Below are 19,881 nucleotides of genomic sequence, written 5' to 3' on the forward strand. Positions count from 1 at the left end.
AGTAAAATTAAAACAACATAAATTCAATACACGAGCCACATGTGTCTCATAGATTTACTTGAGACGTTTTTATTTTTAATATTACCTCGAAATGGGAATATGTTACTTAAAGTTGGCGATATAAGGTTCATAATTTCCAATTTTTCAAATTGTATAATAATTGGTCTGGATGTCACAAACATACACACACACACACACACACACACATAATACTCGTAAATAAACGAAGTTTAAAACAGAGTGCTTCTCAGAAGGCAGGGCTTGGCTGTGATATTAGTATTGACAGCGTTCAAGAGCGACAATGAACACTTAACACCAGATGGTTAACATGTCTGTATAAAATGCTTATAATGCTTATAAAAAGTCATAGCTTCAAGATTAAGATAAAGAAAATTAAACGGTAATACGTATTCTTTAAAAGCGATTTTTGCTCTGAGATATATATAATAAGCGGCAATTGTTTATGGACTGCGGTAACCACTTAACACCGAATGAACCGCCTGCTTGTATAAAACAACCTAAAAAACGTATTTGAAATCACGTCCATGTTGACTTTTTATTTATTGCTTATATGGATGGACGAGCTCACAGACCACCCGGTGTTGAGTGGTTACTAGAGCCCATAGAAATCTGCAGCGAAAATGCGCCATCCACCTTGAAATATAAGTTTTAAGGTCTCAGTATAGTTACAACGGCTGCCCCACCCTTCAAACCGAAACGCATTACTGCTTCACGACACTACATTACTGCTCGACTTATGGCACACCATTACTCGGATATCTAAAACACTGCATGTTTAATAATTACACACTTAATAATTCGCCAGATAGGTAGATGCTCTCGCAAGGCAGCTGACCGGTTCTTTCGGAGGCACTCGGGCAGCTGTTAGGAAATCCCGCCACTTCTGACGGAGCTGGAAACATCTAAGGGCCACCGCTTATTCTTCATACCGAAAAAAATATATCGCGTCAACAAGCTCATCGGCCGTATGCGATTTCGCGATTTTATTACATATGACATGGAGGGTAGAACTAAGGAGTACTGTTTGGGCTTGGTTCTTTAGCTTTAGATTTAAATTTAGAGCGCAATCGATATGATACTTGGTAATTTGTTAGGAACTCACCGAAGGTCTGTGTCTTTGTAGTTATAATAATATCTTGTAGCACTATCTTCCTGGAGTGGCCACTCCTGTCTTCCTTCTTTTTATCTTGATGAACACTTTCAGTTTTTTAAGTAATTAATTAGTTGCACTCAATATTCAGTACTATTTTTCGCGATCGCACAATTTTGATGCGCACGATTCAAACTCGACTTTATAATGACATTGATATAAGAGAGGAACGGGACGGGACTATATCGATGCGCTCTCAATTACGCTCAAAAATATTAATGCGATGTATCCATTGCAGATAGCGTAAAAAGGTACCATCTCAGTGTAGTCAAAAGTGTCCGCTGAAAAGGAGCCAATTAGGTTGGCGCTTTAGTAGCAAGTGGAAAGATTTTAAAAACAGCGCCATAAACTACCACACTTTACTTAAATCCAGCACAATTAATTCTGTTCCAAACTGCTATATTTATATCAATTCCACTACCTACACTAGCGCTATTTCGGTGATTTTTCCAAAAATAAATGACTGTTTACTTTTTGAACTTGTCCCCTATACAAGATGGTGCTCCTTACCTACCTACACGTCATTTCAGATCTTCTCGATCCACTACCAGTGCTTTTAAGTAGGGGCTTAAGTAAGGGTTCGGCGAGTAAATTAACCCACAGACACAGCCCACTGAGTTTCTCGCCGGATTTTCACAGTGGGTCGCGTTTCCGATCCGGTGGTAGATTCTGCGAAGCACTGCTCTTGCAAGTTCTAGTATTAGCAACGTCCTCAAGTCAGAACCTTTTGAGCTCACCTACTCTTCGATGCATCTATGGCCCCTTGAGATCACTAGAATAGGTAGGAAAAAAAACAACCTTACCCTCCATATTTACTGATTTACATTCGTGATACATTCAAATGCTCTACACACCGCTGATGTCAGTATACGGGTATTGAGTAACATTCGCTTGGTACGGTAAGACGATAGCCGGGTGCGAGATTGTTGTAATCCAGTACGTGGGATCGATTACCGTTCGAGGTTACGACGTTTATACATTTGAGGTGCGCAGTCAAGCAGTGAAATATTATATCTACATAATGTGTTCGACAGTGACATTGGCAACTAGAGCGCTTTTTAGCATCGTCGCTCAAAGACTTCAGTAACACCTTATAAACCTTAACTAGAGGTCCCGCAGTAGTCGAAATTCGACTATAATTAATTAGAATTGTAAGTTTGTACACTATTATGATTGTATTTTATACTTCTATAATCACAAATTTCGCCAAGGCTACACTATAAAAAAATATTAATACAGACAAACAATATTTAATCTATTCTCAATTTGATCACAGACGTCAAGAACAAAAGTTTGACAATAAATAGTATGCATGCGTGTGTGCGTCAAATACATGGTATGTAGTGTGTGTAATGTTTTCTTTATTGATTTAATGTATCTTATATGCTTTATTTGAAAAAAATATTAGCATTGTGCACTTCTTCTCTATATTCTCTAAAGTATTGAAAATTTCATACTCCTCCGTCCGCGCAATTTTCTTAAAAAGGGATACAAAGTTTTTGCTTCACGTATTAATATATAGATTATGATCATTCTAGAACCAGGTGGTAAGGGGGAGGAAAAGTTCCCTCGTAACGTTATGAGTTACCGGCTGTAGCTTGATAGAGAGCAGACGTTTCTTCGAACCAGATTTCCAAATTCAGCCTTATCTTCTTCTATATCGTTCCCTCGCTGCTGAGGATCGCGACCATATGTGACGTTCTTCCACTGTGTTCGATCATGGGTGGCACGGACCACGTGACATTCAGCTTTATAGGACTTAGGTATCTTCTATTAAAAGTTATAAATCTGGGCCACACAATCTCTGGTTACGTGGATTATAACATATGTAAGTCAGAGTCCGTGGCCTAGAGGATAAGAAGCCCGGTGTGTTCATTCGATGTGATGCGACTATGACCTGGTTCAAAACCCGCAAGTTTAAATCGGTACAAGGAAAAGCGCCGTATAAAATAAAAGTGAACCTTGAAATTTCATAAGTATCACATTTTTTTTTTTCTACTTAAGATAAGATACTAAAGGTTGTCGTCAACAGTGCAATCCAGGATTCTTCGATATTTTGGACACGTATCGCGACGGCCAGCAGAGTCTATCGAAAAACTTGTTGTTCAGGGTAGGGTCAATGGTAAAAGATCTCGTGGACGAATCCCCATGCACTGGACTGATCAGGTGAAAGACCTTACTGAAACCCCACTTAACGAGTATGTGCGCCGGTCCTCGGTTCGCAAACTATGGAAATCATCTGTCAAGGCTTTAATAAGCAAGAATTCCACGTGACCACGACGGCTCTGCCAAGAGCAACCGATTATGATGATGAAAATGATAGCCTTGAGAGGCTATGTCAGCGTAACCCTAACAAGTAGGTGAGCTCACGGGGCTCAAACCTAACGAAGCAACTTGACTTGACAACCTTGAATGAACCTTGCATGAGCTCGACTAGATTTCAAGGCAACATTGACTTATTTACTTATTATTTTCATTTCGCACTGGAATTCTTTGCTCAATCCTAGTCATCCGTCAGACATTCGCATGTGGCGTATGACTCAGACTGGTACTAGGACGGTAAACACGACAGACAGGCCGTTAACGTTCGACTATCAAATAAAATAGACATCGTTTTAGACAGTAGAATAAAAAACACTTTTTTGGCCTTTCCTTGGTTGTACACGAAATTCTATATAAGAACTAGCTGACCCGGCAAACGTTGTTTTGCCATTTCTAGGGAATTTCTAGTGTAGAAAAAAAAAACGAACTTATTGTAAGTGTGTAAGGATGTGGTAGATGAGTGAAAGAGGCATGTAGCGCTGTGAACGATGAAGGAATATAAAAATAACAATACCTCATTCAACCACATTATGTCTCATTATAACAAAAAAAAAATTGACCAAAAAATTTAAAATAAATCTTAGGGGTGGACAACTCTTATCACTTAAGGGTATGAAAAATATATAGTAGCCGATTTTCAGGCTTACTGAATATGCATAAAAAATTTCATGAGAATCGGTCAAGCGGTTTCGGAGGAGTATGGGAACGAACATTGTGACACGAGAATTTTATATATTAGATAATAACATGACTGACTAGGTGGTACAGCGGTTAGAGCCCCTGACTGTTGCGCCGGGGGTCGAGGATTCGATTCCTACATGGGTTATTATTATTGTTTTTGTTTTAACAGTAAGTTACAAACGGATGGATGATGCACTGTGATTGATGTGAAAATAGTTGGTCATAAATAAACTTTGTTTCTTTAGCGGTTTCATTGACAGGTGAAATATTATTGAGAATAATAATATAGGTTCTTTCTAACTATTATGAGCTTCTATATTGTAAGGCAGACAGTTTTCCAGACAGCAATTCATGCTATTTATATCTCGAAAACCGTAACCTACCTAGCGACAATCACACTCCCGTTTATCTACAATGATACCGCAATGAAATATAATACATTGTATACAATTCAGTTGAATAGACACGAATGCATGAAGCGTGCGAACGAAAATACGGCCACATTAGCATGTCTACGCTTGACTCATCGATAGTCGGACTGTAAACAATGAAATAACGGACGCCGTTGAGATAAAAACAGGTCATCTAACACGGTCATAGGTATCAACATGTTTAACATCGTCTAAGTATAGTTGTACAGCATGTTGCTGACTGCATTATCAACAATGCATGCTTAAGACCTTTTAATAAAGTTGAATTAAAAATAGTGTAAGAAAAAATGATTTTATTGTAAAAAAGCGTGGGGTGCTTTTCAGGATATTACCAAAATAACCCTTCTACTCATATCTGTTCATAAAATATTTATAACTACTGATACCATGCACCCAACGCTTTTCTTTACAATAAAATCATTTTTTCTTACACAACTTTTAATTCAAATTTATTAAAAAAAATATTCTATTATTTAGTTGGATTTCCTATAAAAGCATATTTTGTTAGTTTTTTAAACTATTTTTTTTTAAATATTGAATGGACGGACATCGGTCCTTAATAAGTATACCAAATTTCGGGTTAATCCGACGTTTTGAAGGGGGTCAAAATCATGTTCAAAGATTCCGTTACAAACATATATACGTCTGAAGCTAATAAAAGCGTATTAAAAATGTTCTCAAACACACTCAGGCAGCTCGCAGGAAAGTCGTGACTGAACAAAATGTTAAAATACCCGCATAATGTATTTAATTTTGTTTGAAACATTTAAGCGGCGCAACGAGGAATTGTGATCCATCTATACAATTGGACATGATTTAAAATCATGGACGAACGACATTAAACGTGAATAAATTGAAATTTATCGACCACGGCTCGTGGCGCGGTCGATGTTAAGCTAAATATTATTAACGGACATGATTTCGACGTTCCAAAATTTTTTTCTCATTCTAAATTGTAATTGCCTAAATTATTATAAACGTTAGTGTTCGCTCAACGATAGAATTACGACCTTAATTACGCTTAAATACGCTTTTATAGAATATCCAACTAAATTTTAACGCTTTTTTACAATAAAATCATTTTTTCTTACACTATTTTTAATTAAAATTACCAAAAAATTTTAATATAATCCATCCATACAATATATATTATCTAGATCGTTCAAGTAAGAAGAAGAAGACCTTTCTTGTTTTTCCGTGTCATATGAATTCGCGTTTCGTTTACCGTATAATAATACATTTTTATAACACAATTGAGCTTTAGACCTCATCTTTGGATATGGTGACGAAGCCCACTAAGTTTCTCGCCGGATCTTCTCAGTGGGTCGCGATTCCGATCCGGTGGTAGATTCAGCGAAGCACTGCTCGTGTTAGGGCTAGTATTCGCAAATTCTCTCAGATTGAGCCCGTGAGTTCACCTACGCGTCCGGCGTAATTGAAAATTAAATATACTCTTAGGCTACCAGCGATTAGGTACGGAAAAAAATCACGCTGCGATTCCTAAGGGCTCTGATAAACGCCAAAAAATGTTTAATAAATTTAGGATATCATCTTCACATCTTTTAATAACTGCCAGCGTTTGCAATCACTCTCGTATAATTTCGCAACGATAAAACCCGGGAAAGTGCAAAAGATTTCAATACAAATAAAACATATCAAGTCTTGCTGGATTACAAAATTAGGTATGCAAAATAAAATCTAAAAACGGCGAGAAACACACACATACACACACACAGCTAAACTGAACTACGATTTAGATACGGTTGCCGTTTCAACATAGAATAAGCAGGTAGATCAGTGATTCTCAACCTTTTATTTGTCGCGGCACATATTTAACGATTTTAAAATTTGGCGGCACACATTAAACGATTTTAAAATTTGGCGGCACACAAAGAAAAAGATTTAAACTATTTACTTTCTAAAACACTGCATAAAACGTTTATAAAAAAAACATTAAATATACGAAATAAACTAATATATGCTCTAATAATATTTAAACGTTTAAAAAGGGTATATTACAAGCTAATAATAAAAAAAAAATATTTGATATAATTTAATAATATTAACATCATTATATATTGGCAAAATTTGGCGGCACACTTTTGAAATTTCGCGGCACACAAAAGTGCCGCGGAACAGTGGTAGAGAATCACTGAGGTAGATAGATATGTTACGCACTTTTATCAGCAATACGCTACTGGCTATGCCACTGACATTACATATGTCCATAAGCGACTATGATCATAATCAAGTGGATCGTCAACGTATTCAATAAAAAATACTACAGAACTAAACATATTTACTCATAAGAACTCATAAACTGCAATGTCGTAAAGGGTTGCCCTATCTATACTAATATATAAATCTACAGTGGTTTTTACGGATGTTCCGTTATAACTACTGAACTATGCATCCGATTGACTTGAAACTTGGTATCCATATAGAAAATACATGCACTTAATGGATAGGCTAATATTTATATAAGTTTTTTATTTATTTATTGTCTTGATGGGTGGACTAGCTCGCAGCCCACCTGGTAAGTGGCTACTGGAATCCATTGACATCTACGACGTAAATGCACCACCCACCTTGAGATATAAGTTCTAAGGTCTTAGTATAGTTACAACGGCTGCCCCACCTTTCAAACCGAAACGCATTACTGCTTCACGGCAGAAATAGTCGGGGTGGTGGTACCTACCCTTGCGGACTCACAAGAGGTCCTACCACCAGCAAAAAATTCTCGATAATCTATATACATAAAAGTCGATGTGTGTATGTTCCCTGTAGACTTCGGACAGGCTTGACCGATTTACGTGATATTATCAGGAAATCTTCGGACCGGTCTAGGGAATGAACCTGTGTAGTTTAGTAGCGATGGGATCGGAGGTAAATCAAGGATTGGCTAGCAAATCGGGCCGGTTGTAACTTTTTTATTTATTTATTGCTAAGATGGGTGATCGAGATCACGGCCCACCTGGTGTTAAGTGGTTATCGGAGCTCATAGACATCAACAACATCAAGGCGTTCGTCCATCTCGAGATATGAGTTCTAAGTCCCCGTTTTTACAGTACTGCCTTACCTTACCTTTCAAACCAAAACGCATTACTGCTTCACGGCAAAAATAAGCAGGGTGGTGGTACCTATCCGTGCGGACTCACAAAACTCCCTACCACCAGTAACTACTTAATAATAATTTTGTACGTAATTAAAGCAACATTTACTATTACGTTCATTATTTTCATTATATTATTACCTGAATCTAATTCCTGTAAAACTAACTTGAACTTGCAAGTTTTTTTTAATATTAGTTAGGATACTTTTCTATTCACCCAAAGTAGGAATCCTATTTTATTTTAATTTGACACTATAAGGCAAACATATGCAGTTCGAGCCTTCTAGGAAAAACCAAACACGTCTCGAGTTCTGAATTAGTTTTGATGCACTACTTTTATTATTCATTGATCGATCAATTACCTCGATCTACATTGTTAAATAAGAAATATAGATTTTATTAGCGTGACATAAATATGAGACGCGAATAAAAGCGCAAAAGTGGCACAAAGCTAACATTATTCATTGAACTGATCCACAAACAAGATTGACGGTATTTGAAAACGAAAAAAAAACCGTGATTAATACAGCCATAAAATAGCGTTTACGAACCGTTATACAGAGCTGCGAAAAGCCAAACAAAGGAAGTCTAACCGGGTGACCTGTCTACGGAGATCTTTAATCTATGTCCCGCACCAGGAATACGACGAATAGGTTCGACGACCTCGCGGTTGCATCAATTCAGTTTAATTGTTCCGCCTCCGTATTTGTTTATTTCGTTGGCCAATCGAAAGAACGGCGCGTCTCTTTTGATGTCGCTTCTGTTAAAGATTGCTTCCTCTATGACGAGAAGCTCTGGGGAGTGCGGCTTTTTAAGGAAGCGTTTTTCACGTTTATTAATGTTGTGTGTTTATTTTTATGGCACTGTTTATTGGTGGCAGATGTTAGTCGGAGTGACGGTTCTAAAATAAAAAATGAATGTACTCTTTTCTATAAATCAAGCTGAAATAAACTTAAAAGATACGTACACAACGATTTCGAATATTCTGGATTGATTAAACAATAATAAAAGTCTTCATTGCATTTGACAGACAAATCAATCAATATGTCTAAGAAAATACATATTTATTTTAAACTAAAGGTTTTTCTTTACATCTCTCACCTAGGAATTGAAAAAAAAATTTTCATTTCATTTCTTTTTCTTTTCTCTAATCTTCAATCTCTTCTGGTATAAAATCAGGAATAAGTTATGTAACAGGAAATATATTAGACTCCTTTTTTTATGTCCTATATTGATTGCGATAGTTTTTCTTCGATTTTAAATCGACCAATTCCCAACTCATCTAATTTTCTCCTGTTTAGTTTGTGACCATTTTCGACATAATAATATATCATATCATCCGTTTTAAAATTATGATTTTCTTAATCGCCTTTAATCGATATTAATAATTTGTTTTATTAAGGTTTCAAAGCAGAGATTTACGTGGTACTTTCCATGACCACCACGTAATACGAAACGCTAGATTTGACCTCAAACCACCCATGAGGGGTGGTTATAGGGGTGGTCCTTGAAGCCATTAAACAACCCCGTTGCATTTCATTTGAAATGTACGACCATTTTTTTATATATTGTTACGCCGGTAAGAGTAACGCCATCTATCGCCGAATAGCCGAACGAATATAGAAGGATCTAGGAACATCTACAACGCACGAGAAGTACAACGCCATCTGTTGTCAGATAGCGGAAACACACATCGAAGGTACTCGAATTGTGAGGAATGTTCTCGACGATTCTAGGACTGCCGTATCCACTATCAAAGCGTTGCAGAGATGGCACGCAGTTGTTTGGTAATCGGAACTACTCGAAGCGAAACAGCGAACGGATCACCTGAAGCAAAGCGGAAGAAGTGAATTGAGAATTTTAAGTGTTCTAAGCGTTAATAAAGTTTTAAGTTGTACTTTGGTGGAGCATTTATTAACAACAATATTTTTTATGAAGGAAGTATTACTGGTGGCCCGAAAGCCTTTCCAGTTTCACCAGGACATGTGGGCGAGCAATGGCTCTGCCAGAAGCAAGGGCTTAGCCAGAGTACGACAACATGATTCAAATTCGAAAAACAAAAAAGTTTGCCGACAGTACACAAGAGAGTTCTGCTCCTAGATAAAACATTTCAGACTGTAATAGCCTGCGTAATCATTCAAAATTTCGTATGCCATATATATCGCGACGCCCGTAACCGATGCCATTTGCCCCGGCACCCAAACACCCAAGCAAATTCGGGCAAACGAGCCCAATAAACAGATCATGACTACTACCACCAGTGTGCTCAGTGCGAGTTTTTTAACGTTCTCGATAACGTAAAAGTTAACTTAAATTTATATGGAGTTGGAACGTTTGCCTATGTTTGCCGATAGGGGCGCTGTTCCAACTGCATACAAATTTGAGTTAACGTTTACGCTATCGAGAACGTTAAAAAACTCGCACTAAGCACACTAAGATTTTTAAAAAAACGGCATTTCATTATGAGTTTTTTTTACGGTTTAAAAATATACATATTGATTTAAAAACCAAGCTCTCCTTGCGTCGTATTCCTCATTGCTGAGGGTCGTGACCACCCTTTTGTATCACCTTCGCACGCACGATTTTTCTCCATCCATTATTGTCTCTGGCGGTGCATAAACCAAGCATACTAGCATAATAAATTATAAGCGGTAAATAATAATATCGATTAAGTTCCTATTTTCGTTTTCATAATTTATAATCGACTTATCTAGGTGTCATTGACCTCAATGACAGCAATTATTATTGTAATTGTCGTAATTAATAATTGTGCTGGTAAAAATTTCTGTTTACAACTAACTACTAACCACAGCCGCCTTAATTGCATATAGATAATTTTAACTGATTAGTTAGATTATTAATGTTTGCGTGTTTAGTAATGATTTTTATGTGTGTTATATAGTTAGAATAGGAGTTATATTTGATCAAAATCGTAGTGTTCATTAATAAATATGGATATATATCTCACCTTTAGAAATGAAGTAGCTAAATCCAAAATCCTTGTTTTTTTTGGTAAACGCCAAGAATATAACTGAGGAATTGTAATTTTTCAATTTTGATTTTAATACTTTAAGCCTTAAAGCGCATATCTTAAAGTTTAAGGTATGCGCTTGATTTAAAATAGACTAAAAGTGTACCTACTTTCTAAACTCATTTTCTAATTACTTTTAGTTAAGGCACTTTAACCCTAAAGGTGTGATATGTGAAATTCTCGAAATATATGTTTGATTAGTATTTTTCCAACTGTTACGTGAAATTAGTTGTGACCTAAATTTGGCTTTTACATCCCTACAAAAAAGGGTTGTGTGCTCCAGCGCCACTGACGCTAATATCAATTTTTTACAGGTGGTAAGGCCTCTTGTGAGTCCGCGTTGGTGGGTACCACCACCCTGTCTATTTCTGCCGTGAAGCAGTAATGCGTTTCGGTTTGAAGGGTAGGGCAGCCGTTGTAACTATACTTGAGACCTTAGAACTTATATCTCAAGGTGGGTGGCGCATTTACGTTGTGGATGTCTATGGGTTCCAGTAACCACTTAACACCAGGTGGGCTGTGAGCTCGTCCACCCATCTAAGCAATAAAAAAAATATCAGCAGAACACTTTCTATGTAGATTTTAGTCCAAAAAAAAAAACCGAACAAACAAATTCATAGCGTTAAATTAATATTCTTATGGCGGCTTGCAATTTTTCAGTTCGTTGAGCACCCCTGGGAAAATTACTAGTTTCGATTCGTTTTAAAATGTACCTTAAAGTAGAGTTTCGCAGCGTCCAAATTAGACTGTAGGTGAATTTTATTGAATAATCTAATCGGAACGATCGAAACAGCCGGCCGTTTGCGGCTTGAAGTGAAAACTCACTATAAAATTGCTTTACACTTTCAATTAATTGTTCATTTTCTTCTCTTTAATTTTTAACGCGCTTTGATTGTAATTATCGGTAGGCAGCGGGTTGGTTCTGCCCCTGGCATTGCTGAAGTCCATGGGCGACGGTAACCACGCACCATCAGGTGGGACATGTGTTCGTCTGCCTTCGAGGGCAATAAAAAAATGCTTGTTCGCATGAATGTCGTCCGGGTGTACCTGAAATGGCTCCACAGAACCAGCGAATAGGCAGGGAATAAATACGGATGGAATCTTTCAACATCTGAGGGTTAATTTGCTCGAAGAGTCCTTCATCGTAAGCGACGGGTTCGACAAGAACGGTGACCAGTACTTGAGGTACCTAAAAGCACTATTAGTGGATCCCACACTCAATTTTTTTTTCCCTCCCTAAGCTGATAGCCTTGAGAGGCTATATCAGCGGAACCTTAACTAGTAGGTGACCTCACGGGGCTCAAACCTGACGACGTTGCTAACACGAACCCTAGCAAGAGCCGTGCTTCGCAGAATCTACCACCGGATCGGAAACGCGACCCACTGAGAAGATCCGGCGAGAAACTCAGTGGGCTGTGTCTGAGGGTTAATTTACTCGTCGAGCCTTTCGTCGCAAGCGACGGGTTCGACGAGAACGGTGACCGGTGCTTGAGGTACCTATTAGCACCGTTAGTGGATCGGGAGGATCCGAAATGACGTGCCACACTCCATTATTTGTCAGGCGTATTTATAAGACAACTTGGAAATCTCGTAAGCGCGATTCAGAAGTTCTCCACAACAACGCACAGATGTCGCTACAGACTCACCTCAAAGCGCTTCCCTGCTCCCGAACGTCGACCCCATTGATGTTATCCTCGTTTCTCGTCTGTAGACCGGACATTTTCCGCGAATCAGGACGAGGCGTGAAGACGCCAGCACCAATCGGATCACGTCGTGTCGGAACGGCGGCGTGACGTCATCGTTCTGTAAACGAAAAGGTGATTCTGAATTCGTCGCGCGTTACCTACCGGTCGACGGTGAAATGCGTAGCTTGGAAACACGTAGGGTTGTCAAGTTTTTTAACAATTAATTTATTTTAGTAACTTTTTTTTATGTGCTATTTATCACACGTGACCATCACCTAACCTATTTTATTAATACAACCAGAGTGTTCGGTATTCGGACCTCGGACCTCGGACTCCTAAGTTCGTAGCTGGATGAGATAGGGTGTGTGAAAAAGAATCTCTTTTATTTTACGCAAACAGTATTAATACTATAGTTCATAGTATTCAGTAGTTCAATTTACTAAACCATGCATTACAAATTCCTAGACGTTTATTTTCTCAGAGAAACTTTTTATCTTAATCTAAGTTACAAAATGTTCACTGTTTGCCTTCAGCTGGACTTATAATAAATATACCCAACCAACGTTAATTGCTTTAGATAACAACGATTAACTGAAAACACTCGCGATCTACCAGTTGTATTATATGTGGATGGTATTATCATAGATATTCCTTTGTGTATCATACATTTTTTTTATTGCTTAGATGGGTGGAAGAGCTCACAGCCCACCTGGCGTTAAGTGGTTACTGGAGCTCATAGACATCTACAACGTAAATGCGCCACCCACCTTGAGATATAAGTTCTAAGGTCTCAATATAGTTACAACGGCTGCTCCACCCTTCAAACCGAAACGCATTACTGCTTCACCGTAGAAATAGGCGGAGTGGTGGTACCTACCCGTGCGAACTCACAAGAGGTCCTACCAACAGTACATAAAATAAAAAATTACATGTGTACAATTCACACGTGGTAGAAGTGAAACCTTCCAAAATTAAAATACAATTATCCTAAACGTCTTAAGTATACGTAAAATTTTATCATTAGTAAATAATTGTAAGGTAGCGCCCTCTGTGAATTGATATTTTAATTTCACGTATAATCCTAAATTCAAATTCACTACAAGAGCTTTCATACACACGTTAGTATTAAAAAATCACATCATCACAGATGGCGCTGTATTAAATAGTATGTATATTTCTGTCTCATTCTTTGCTGGCTTCATCCTACATATTTTTGTATTTGTGTCTTTTACCTGTCGTTTTTTCCGTTGCATCCGGTTTGAAATCACAACGATTCTAAAGAAGTTTTCACTTCAAAATATACCTATTTTATAAGAAATTTATTTATTTCACATCGTCATCCCTAAACTTTAAACGCGTTCACATTGCATAACATTATGCTATATTCGTACTTACAGTTAAGGATACATTGTTAAGGATTTGACTTCCGGCGCTTAATGAATTCGAGAACTCAAACAGCTAATCGCCGTAACAAGTCACGGGGGCTCACAGAAACTTACTAACATACATCAATGCCAAATAATTTTGCGCATGTGTTGCATTTTTTTTTAATTCTTTATTAGAGTCATAAACCTATTAGGTTAAGTCTGCTATGTAATAAGGATAGTAATCCGACAGTTTTAATTCAATTCTCAGAATTTTCCGAATTGATTTTTTTTTTTTAATTTCGGAGTCGCGTTTCTGTTCCAGTGGTAGATTCAGCGAAGCACTGCTCTTGTTAGAGCTAGTGTTAGCAACGTCGTCAAGTTAGAGCCCCGCGAGCTCACCTACTCGGTTACGCTGGCATTGCCCCCTAGTTTACCAGTATATGTAGGAAAAAAATTGGGATAACTTATAAATATTAAATTTAAATATATCGTCTCGAAATAAAGAGAAGGAAAACTCATCGTTCAAAGATTGTCTTCTGCTTTAAATCAGAACCAGTAAGTGTAGAAATTACAAAAAAAAAAATTATAATCACCAACCCTAAATTCGATCTTTGATATCGATAATTCCGTTTTAAAATAAACTAGGTACTGTCGGGTTCAGTAAACATAACTATGTACTATATTTTGCCTCGTTAAGGACTCCGTCGGCGAGTGTACTTCCGGTGTTTTACCGGGTTCAATGAGGTTAAACCGTTACTGCAATTAAATTTGTTTACGTTCCGTTACAACGTTTCTATTCGAACTTGATGTTGGCATGATAAGTTTTTTTATTCGACCTACCTAAGCTGATGGTCTAGAGAGACCATATCAGCGTAACCTTAACTAGTAGGTGAGCTCACGGGGCTCGAACCTGACGATGTTTCTTACACGAACCCTAGCTAGAAGGTCGTGCTTCGCAGAATCTACCACCGGATCGGAAACGCGACCCACTGAGAAGATCCGGCGAGAAAATCAGTGGGCTGTGTCTGAGGGTCAATTTACACGCCGAGCCCTTCGTCGCAAGCGACGGGTTTGACGAGAACGATGACCGGGGCATGATGAAAATACGTAATGCATGCTTGTTTATTCAAAATTCGTAACTTAACCTAAACATCAGCCCGCTGAGTTTCTCGCCGGATCAGCGGGTCGCGATTCCGATCCGGTAGTAGATTCATTCGCGAAGCAGTTACTCTTGAGTTGTTAGGTCTCCTTTGGAGGTGCGCTCGGGTGGCTGTTTGCAAACCCCACCGCTCCTGGCTGAGCCCTTGCTCGCTCACCTGTCCTGGTGAAACTGAAAATTCTTCCGGGCCACAAGTAATTCCCCTATCATAAAAAAAATCGTCCCAAATAAAATTCCAAAAAATAAAATCGATCTTTTTTTTTTGTAGTGGTAGCACACAGTTCCGAACCACCCTATTTCTTTCGCGACATACAAAATTATATGTTCCGCTAGTGTTTATGTAATTCAACAGAATTAAGAATGCAAAAATAAAATTATTACAGTATTAGGATTAGCTAAGCATCAGATACTCCCTGATAGGAATTGGAAAGGCCGACGGGCGACCAGTAATCTCTCAATCATAAAAAAATCGTGCTAAGCAAAATAAAAAATAATTAAATCGATCTTTTTTTTTTGTAGTGGTCACACAGCCATCCTGTTCCTATTTCTTTCGCGATATACAAAGTTATATGTTCCGCTAGTTTTTATGCAATTCAACGGAATTACGAATGCAAAAATAAAATTATTACAGTATTAGGATTATCTAAGCATCAGATATTACCTGATAATGGGGCAGGTTGCGAGCATATTGTACTTGTTGGTAAGAACCACCATCCTGCCTATTTCTGCGACAGCTTTGAGAGCAGGTATGATTTTACTGGCGCATTCATTAACAACTGCTCATGATCGACCTTGCGTTCGATCTATGCAAAAGCTCAACCGTTACGAAAAGCATTTGAAGCACGCCGCGATCTCTCCGCCGATCTAAGCCAACAAAGTTTTCACGACACCAAACGCTAGCTGTCGGGACACTTCCTATTACGTCACATCGAGAGCATCGCTCCAATAACGGGTCTCGTTTTAGATCGGTAATGTGTGTCGGACACTGCTATATGAATTGTTTACGGTGAAACACAATAGTTCCTTCACATTTAATGGGCAGAAATTGATCAGATTACGGGAGACGTTTTCAAGTTTTTTTTTTTTTTGCTTAGGTAGTTGGATGAGCTCACGGCGCACCTAATGTTAAGTGGTTACCGGAGACCATAGACGTCTACAACGTAAATGGCGCCTCATGCCTTGAGATAATATTTCTGAGGTCTCAGTTTTGATAGTACAACGGCTGCCCCACCCTTCAAACCGAAACGCAGTACTGCTTCACAGCAGAATCAGGCAGGGTGGTGGTACCTACCCGTGTGGGCTCACAAGACGTCCTACCACCAGTAAATTCTTAGTGTTAATGCGAGACTATTTTTATTGGACTTAAATGAAGATAATCACGCAAACGCGTAGGGACCGTATCATGACAGCGGACTCCAGTAACAACTTAACATCAGGTTGACCGAGAGCTCTTCCACCAATCACTGCAAAGATTTTAGTATTTTTTTGCCTTTCCTCAATTAGCTATATAATTTCGGCACACGAACACAAAGTGCTATGTTCAATGTGATTAGCCAACGATTTTAAATTCGAGCCAATATTTCTATTAGCGTAAAAAAACACAACAATTTATTTACATTTTATTACGATTCGATTTTAGTTCAATTGATTACCGTCTGAGAATTCGTTCGATGGTTAATTATGTGTCTTCGTCTTCATAGTACAGATGTGATTTAATTCAGAAAAATAACATATTTTTTTCCTACCTAAGCTTATCAGCCTTGAGAGGCTATTTCAACGGAACCTTAACTAGTAGGTGAGCTCACGGGGCTCAAACCTGACGACGTTGCTAACACGAACCCTAGCAGCAAGAGCCGTTCATTGCAGAATCTACCACCGGATCGGAAACGCGACCCACTGAGAAGATTCGGCGAGAAACTCAGTGGGCTGTGTCTGAGGGTTAACATTGTACTGACGCTGCGAAAAACAAAACGGTCAAATTTCGAAACACTCTCTTGCCTATTATGCCGTGAAGTAAACTCATTTTAGTGCAAGATACATCCGAGGACAATTGAGATATCGACCTCAAATCTCAAAGTTAGCTCCGTTAGCACCGATAACTGCTATCTGATGAACCGCGAATAATTATCTCATTTTGTTTTATCTTTCAAATTTAACTCATATACCGTATGGCTGCAAGTTTGAGAACCGGTTTCATTTACGTCATTAACTTCAAAAACATCAGTTCCTATTCAAATACGCAGCTTGCATGTGTGCATTGACACTTTAAGGAGCCTCTTAGGATAAAAAGGTAAGCTTTTAAAAAAAAAAACATATTTGTTATCTGCTCTAGATGGCAATTAATGCACTTGACTTCCTTCCTATCATTTATCGAAACAATACTTAGATATAAGACAATTAGACAATTACTCTTGTTAAGGAGGGTAGGTGCTAATGCTTCGAACGAGGTTCGAGAAGTGTACTCAGTGGTAGGCGGTGGCTTGGCTGCGCCCTTGGCATTGCTGTTGTCTATAGACACCCCTAGTTGAGCACTAGGCTAGTCTGTCTACAAGGACCAAAACAATCCTCCTCAGACCACAATGCAGCAGTCAGGTTGTGTGTGAAGTCATCTGAGCTCCGCCAATCACGTAATGACAAACGCACCGAGAACTCAATTGACCATAACAACGAATAACAATAAATACACCGAATCTGCTACCGTTGTAGTGAAGTTCAAACGCAACAATGACCCTTAAGAACATTCTAGATAGAGAAACATCCACAATTACGCAATCGGTGTTAAGTAACGCGCCTACCGAATACACCTCAGTACAGTACTAACCATTAACAAGGTTTGTTAAGATGCTGTGTTCTTTTTGTAACATTGTGCAAGACGTAACTGTAATTGCTTAGACAGCGAAAGATCTTATCTAAGTAGCTGCTCATGTCTGTTTGCACAAGAGCCTAGGGTTCAGCGGGAGCTACTAAGACCTCGTATTTAAATCGAATCCGGGAATATCTGCGCGACCAACATAACTGCGGAACAGTATCGTGGGAATAGTATTGGGGTGATGTTTTTCATGAAAATTCATTCCCGATCCTGCGGAAAGAATGGAAAACAGTCGACAACGCCCCAAACACGTCATTTCGGATCCTCCCGATCCACTAACGCTGCTTTTACGTACCTCAAGTACCGGTCACCGTTCTCGTCGAACCCGTCGCTTACGACGAAGGGCTCGACGAGTAAATTAACCCTTAGACACAGCCCACTGAGTTTCTCGCCGGATCTTTTCAGTCGGTCGCGTTTCCGAACCGGTGATAGATTCTGCGAAGCACGGCTCTTGCTAGGGTTCGTGTTAGCAACGTCGTCAGGTTTGAGCCCCGTGAGTTTACCTACTAGTTAAGGTTCTGCTGAAATAGCCTCTCAAGGCTATCAGCTTAGGTAGGAAAAAAAACATTAAAATTAACTCGGTTCTAGTAACGCGTAATAACTATTGACAAGACATAACAAATCCAGTGATATTTTCAAGATGATAAGATTACCAAATATGCCTATCAGCTGTCAAGGCTTTATAAACAAGGATTCCCAATGTCCAGGACTGCTCTGTCAAGGTTAACCTACTTTTTTTTATTGCTTAGTTGGGTGGACGAGCTCACAGCCCACCTGTAAGTGGTTAATGGAGCCCATAGACATCCACAACGTAAATGCGCCACCCACCTTGAGATATAAGTTCTAAGGTCTCAAGTATAGTTACAACGGCTCCCCCACCCTTCAAACCGAAACGCATTACTGCTTCACGGCAGAAATAGGCAGGGTGGTGGTACCCATCCGCACGGACTCACAAGAGGTTCTACCACCAGTAATTATGCAAATTATAATTTTGCGGGTTTCATTTTTATTACACGACGTTATTCCTTCACCGTGGAAATCAATCGTGAACATTCGTTGAGTTACGTATTTCATTAGAAAAATTGGTACCACCCGCTTGAGATTCGAACACCGTTGCGCATCGCTCAACACGAATGCACCGGACGTCTTATCCGTTAGGCCACGAAAATACACCAGCCACGAGTAAAGAATATAAGAATGATGATGATGTTATCATTGGATATATTTTTCTTGCATTACAGTGGTATCCATACTTGTTTACCTTACGAGAACCCACAAATTTTAGCTAAAAACCCACCAGGTCCGCATTAAAGAGGCCAAGGTGGAGAAACGTAAACCAAAGCCTTGGTCACTTTCCGAATGTTTGCCCACGTGCCTTCAGAAACGCCTTTTCGATCGTACGGAATTTTAAATTATGTGATTTTAATGCTGGCACTGTCGTAATCGCGTCACTCTGTCAAATGTGTAAATATTAATGTATGGCCCAATCGTATGCGCGTCAGCGAATTCGCTAATCGTTAATTTACTTGATTGTACCGATTTTTTTTAAACCAAACCAAGTAAGATTGATTGAATATTAATATTTCAATATAAAATTTAAATCAAGTGTCTTTAAATTTCGAAAAAAAGTAGGAATGAATGTATTCTTTATAGAATAGAATCTTAATTGATTAAAGATTGAATGGATACATTATTGAGAAATGTAATCGGTACGTTTTTTGAGCAATAGCTGAACAGATGTGAACAATTATACCATTCTATTATAAAATATGTATTTTGATATAATATGTGGTGGCTAAAGTCTAGTTGCTTCTTTCTAAATATCATCACCACGCCATCGATGAATCATCACGCTTTTCCGGTTTTTTTTTTGGCATTTAAGGAAGCATACCTGATGGTAAATAGTCACATCAATAACGAGAACACAGCCGAGCCGCTGGCTAAGTTTACTGTCCTATGTAACTCACAAAATTGTTCACGTAAATCAAACTAATTTTATAATTTGGGGGTATACGACAAAAGGAAGATTATTATTATTTACTGTACACTTGCT

General features: G+C 38.6%; 1 protein-coding gene across 2 annotated transcripts in view; it reads right to left on the reverse strand.

Moving 5' to 3' along the window:
* Positions 1 to 19,881, reverse strand: part of LOC101746092 (pleckstrin homology-like domain family B member 1) — a 120,909-nt gene that overhangs the window by 69,329 nt on the left and 31,699 nt on the right. For both annotated transcript variants that reach the window (XM_062675596.1, XM_021346370.3), the window contains exon 2: positions 12,395 to 12,551. In XM_062675596.1, the coding sequence (XP_062531580.1) occupies positions 12,395 to 12,468 (74 nt within the window). In that variant the 5' untranslated portion in view covers positions 12,469 to 12,551. The remainder of the gene's footprint in view (positions 1 to 12,394; positions 12,552 to 19,881) is intronic.

The sequence above is a fragment of the Bombyx mori genome, chromosome 24 (assembly GCF_030269925.1).
Source record: "Bombyx mori chromosome 24, ASM3026992v2".
Lineage (NCBI taxonomy): Eukaryota > Metazoa > Arthropoda > Insecta > Lepidoptera > Bombycidae > Bombyx > Bombyx mori.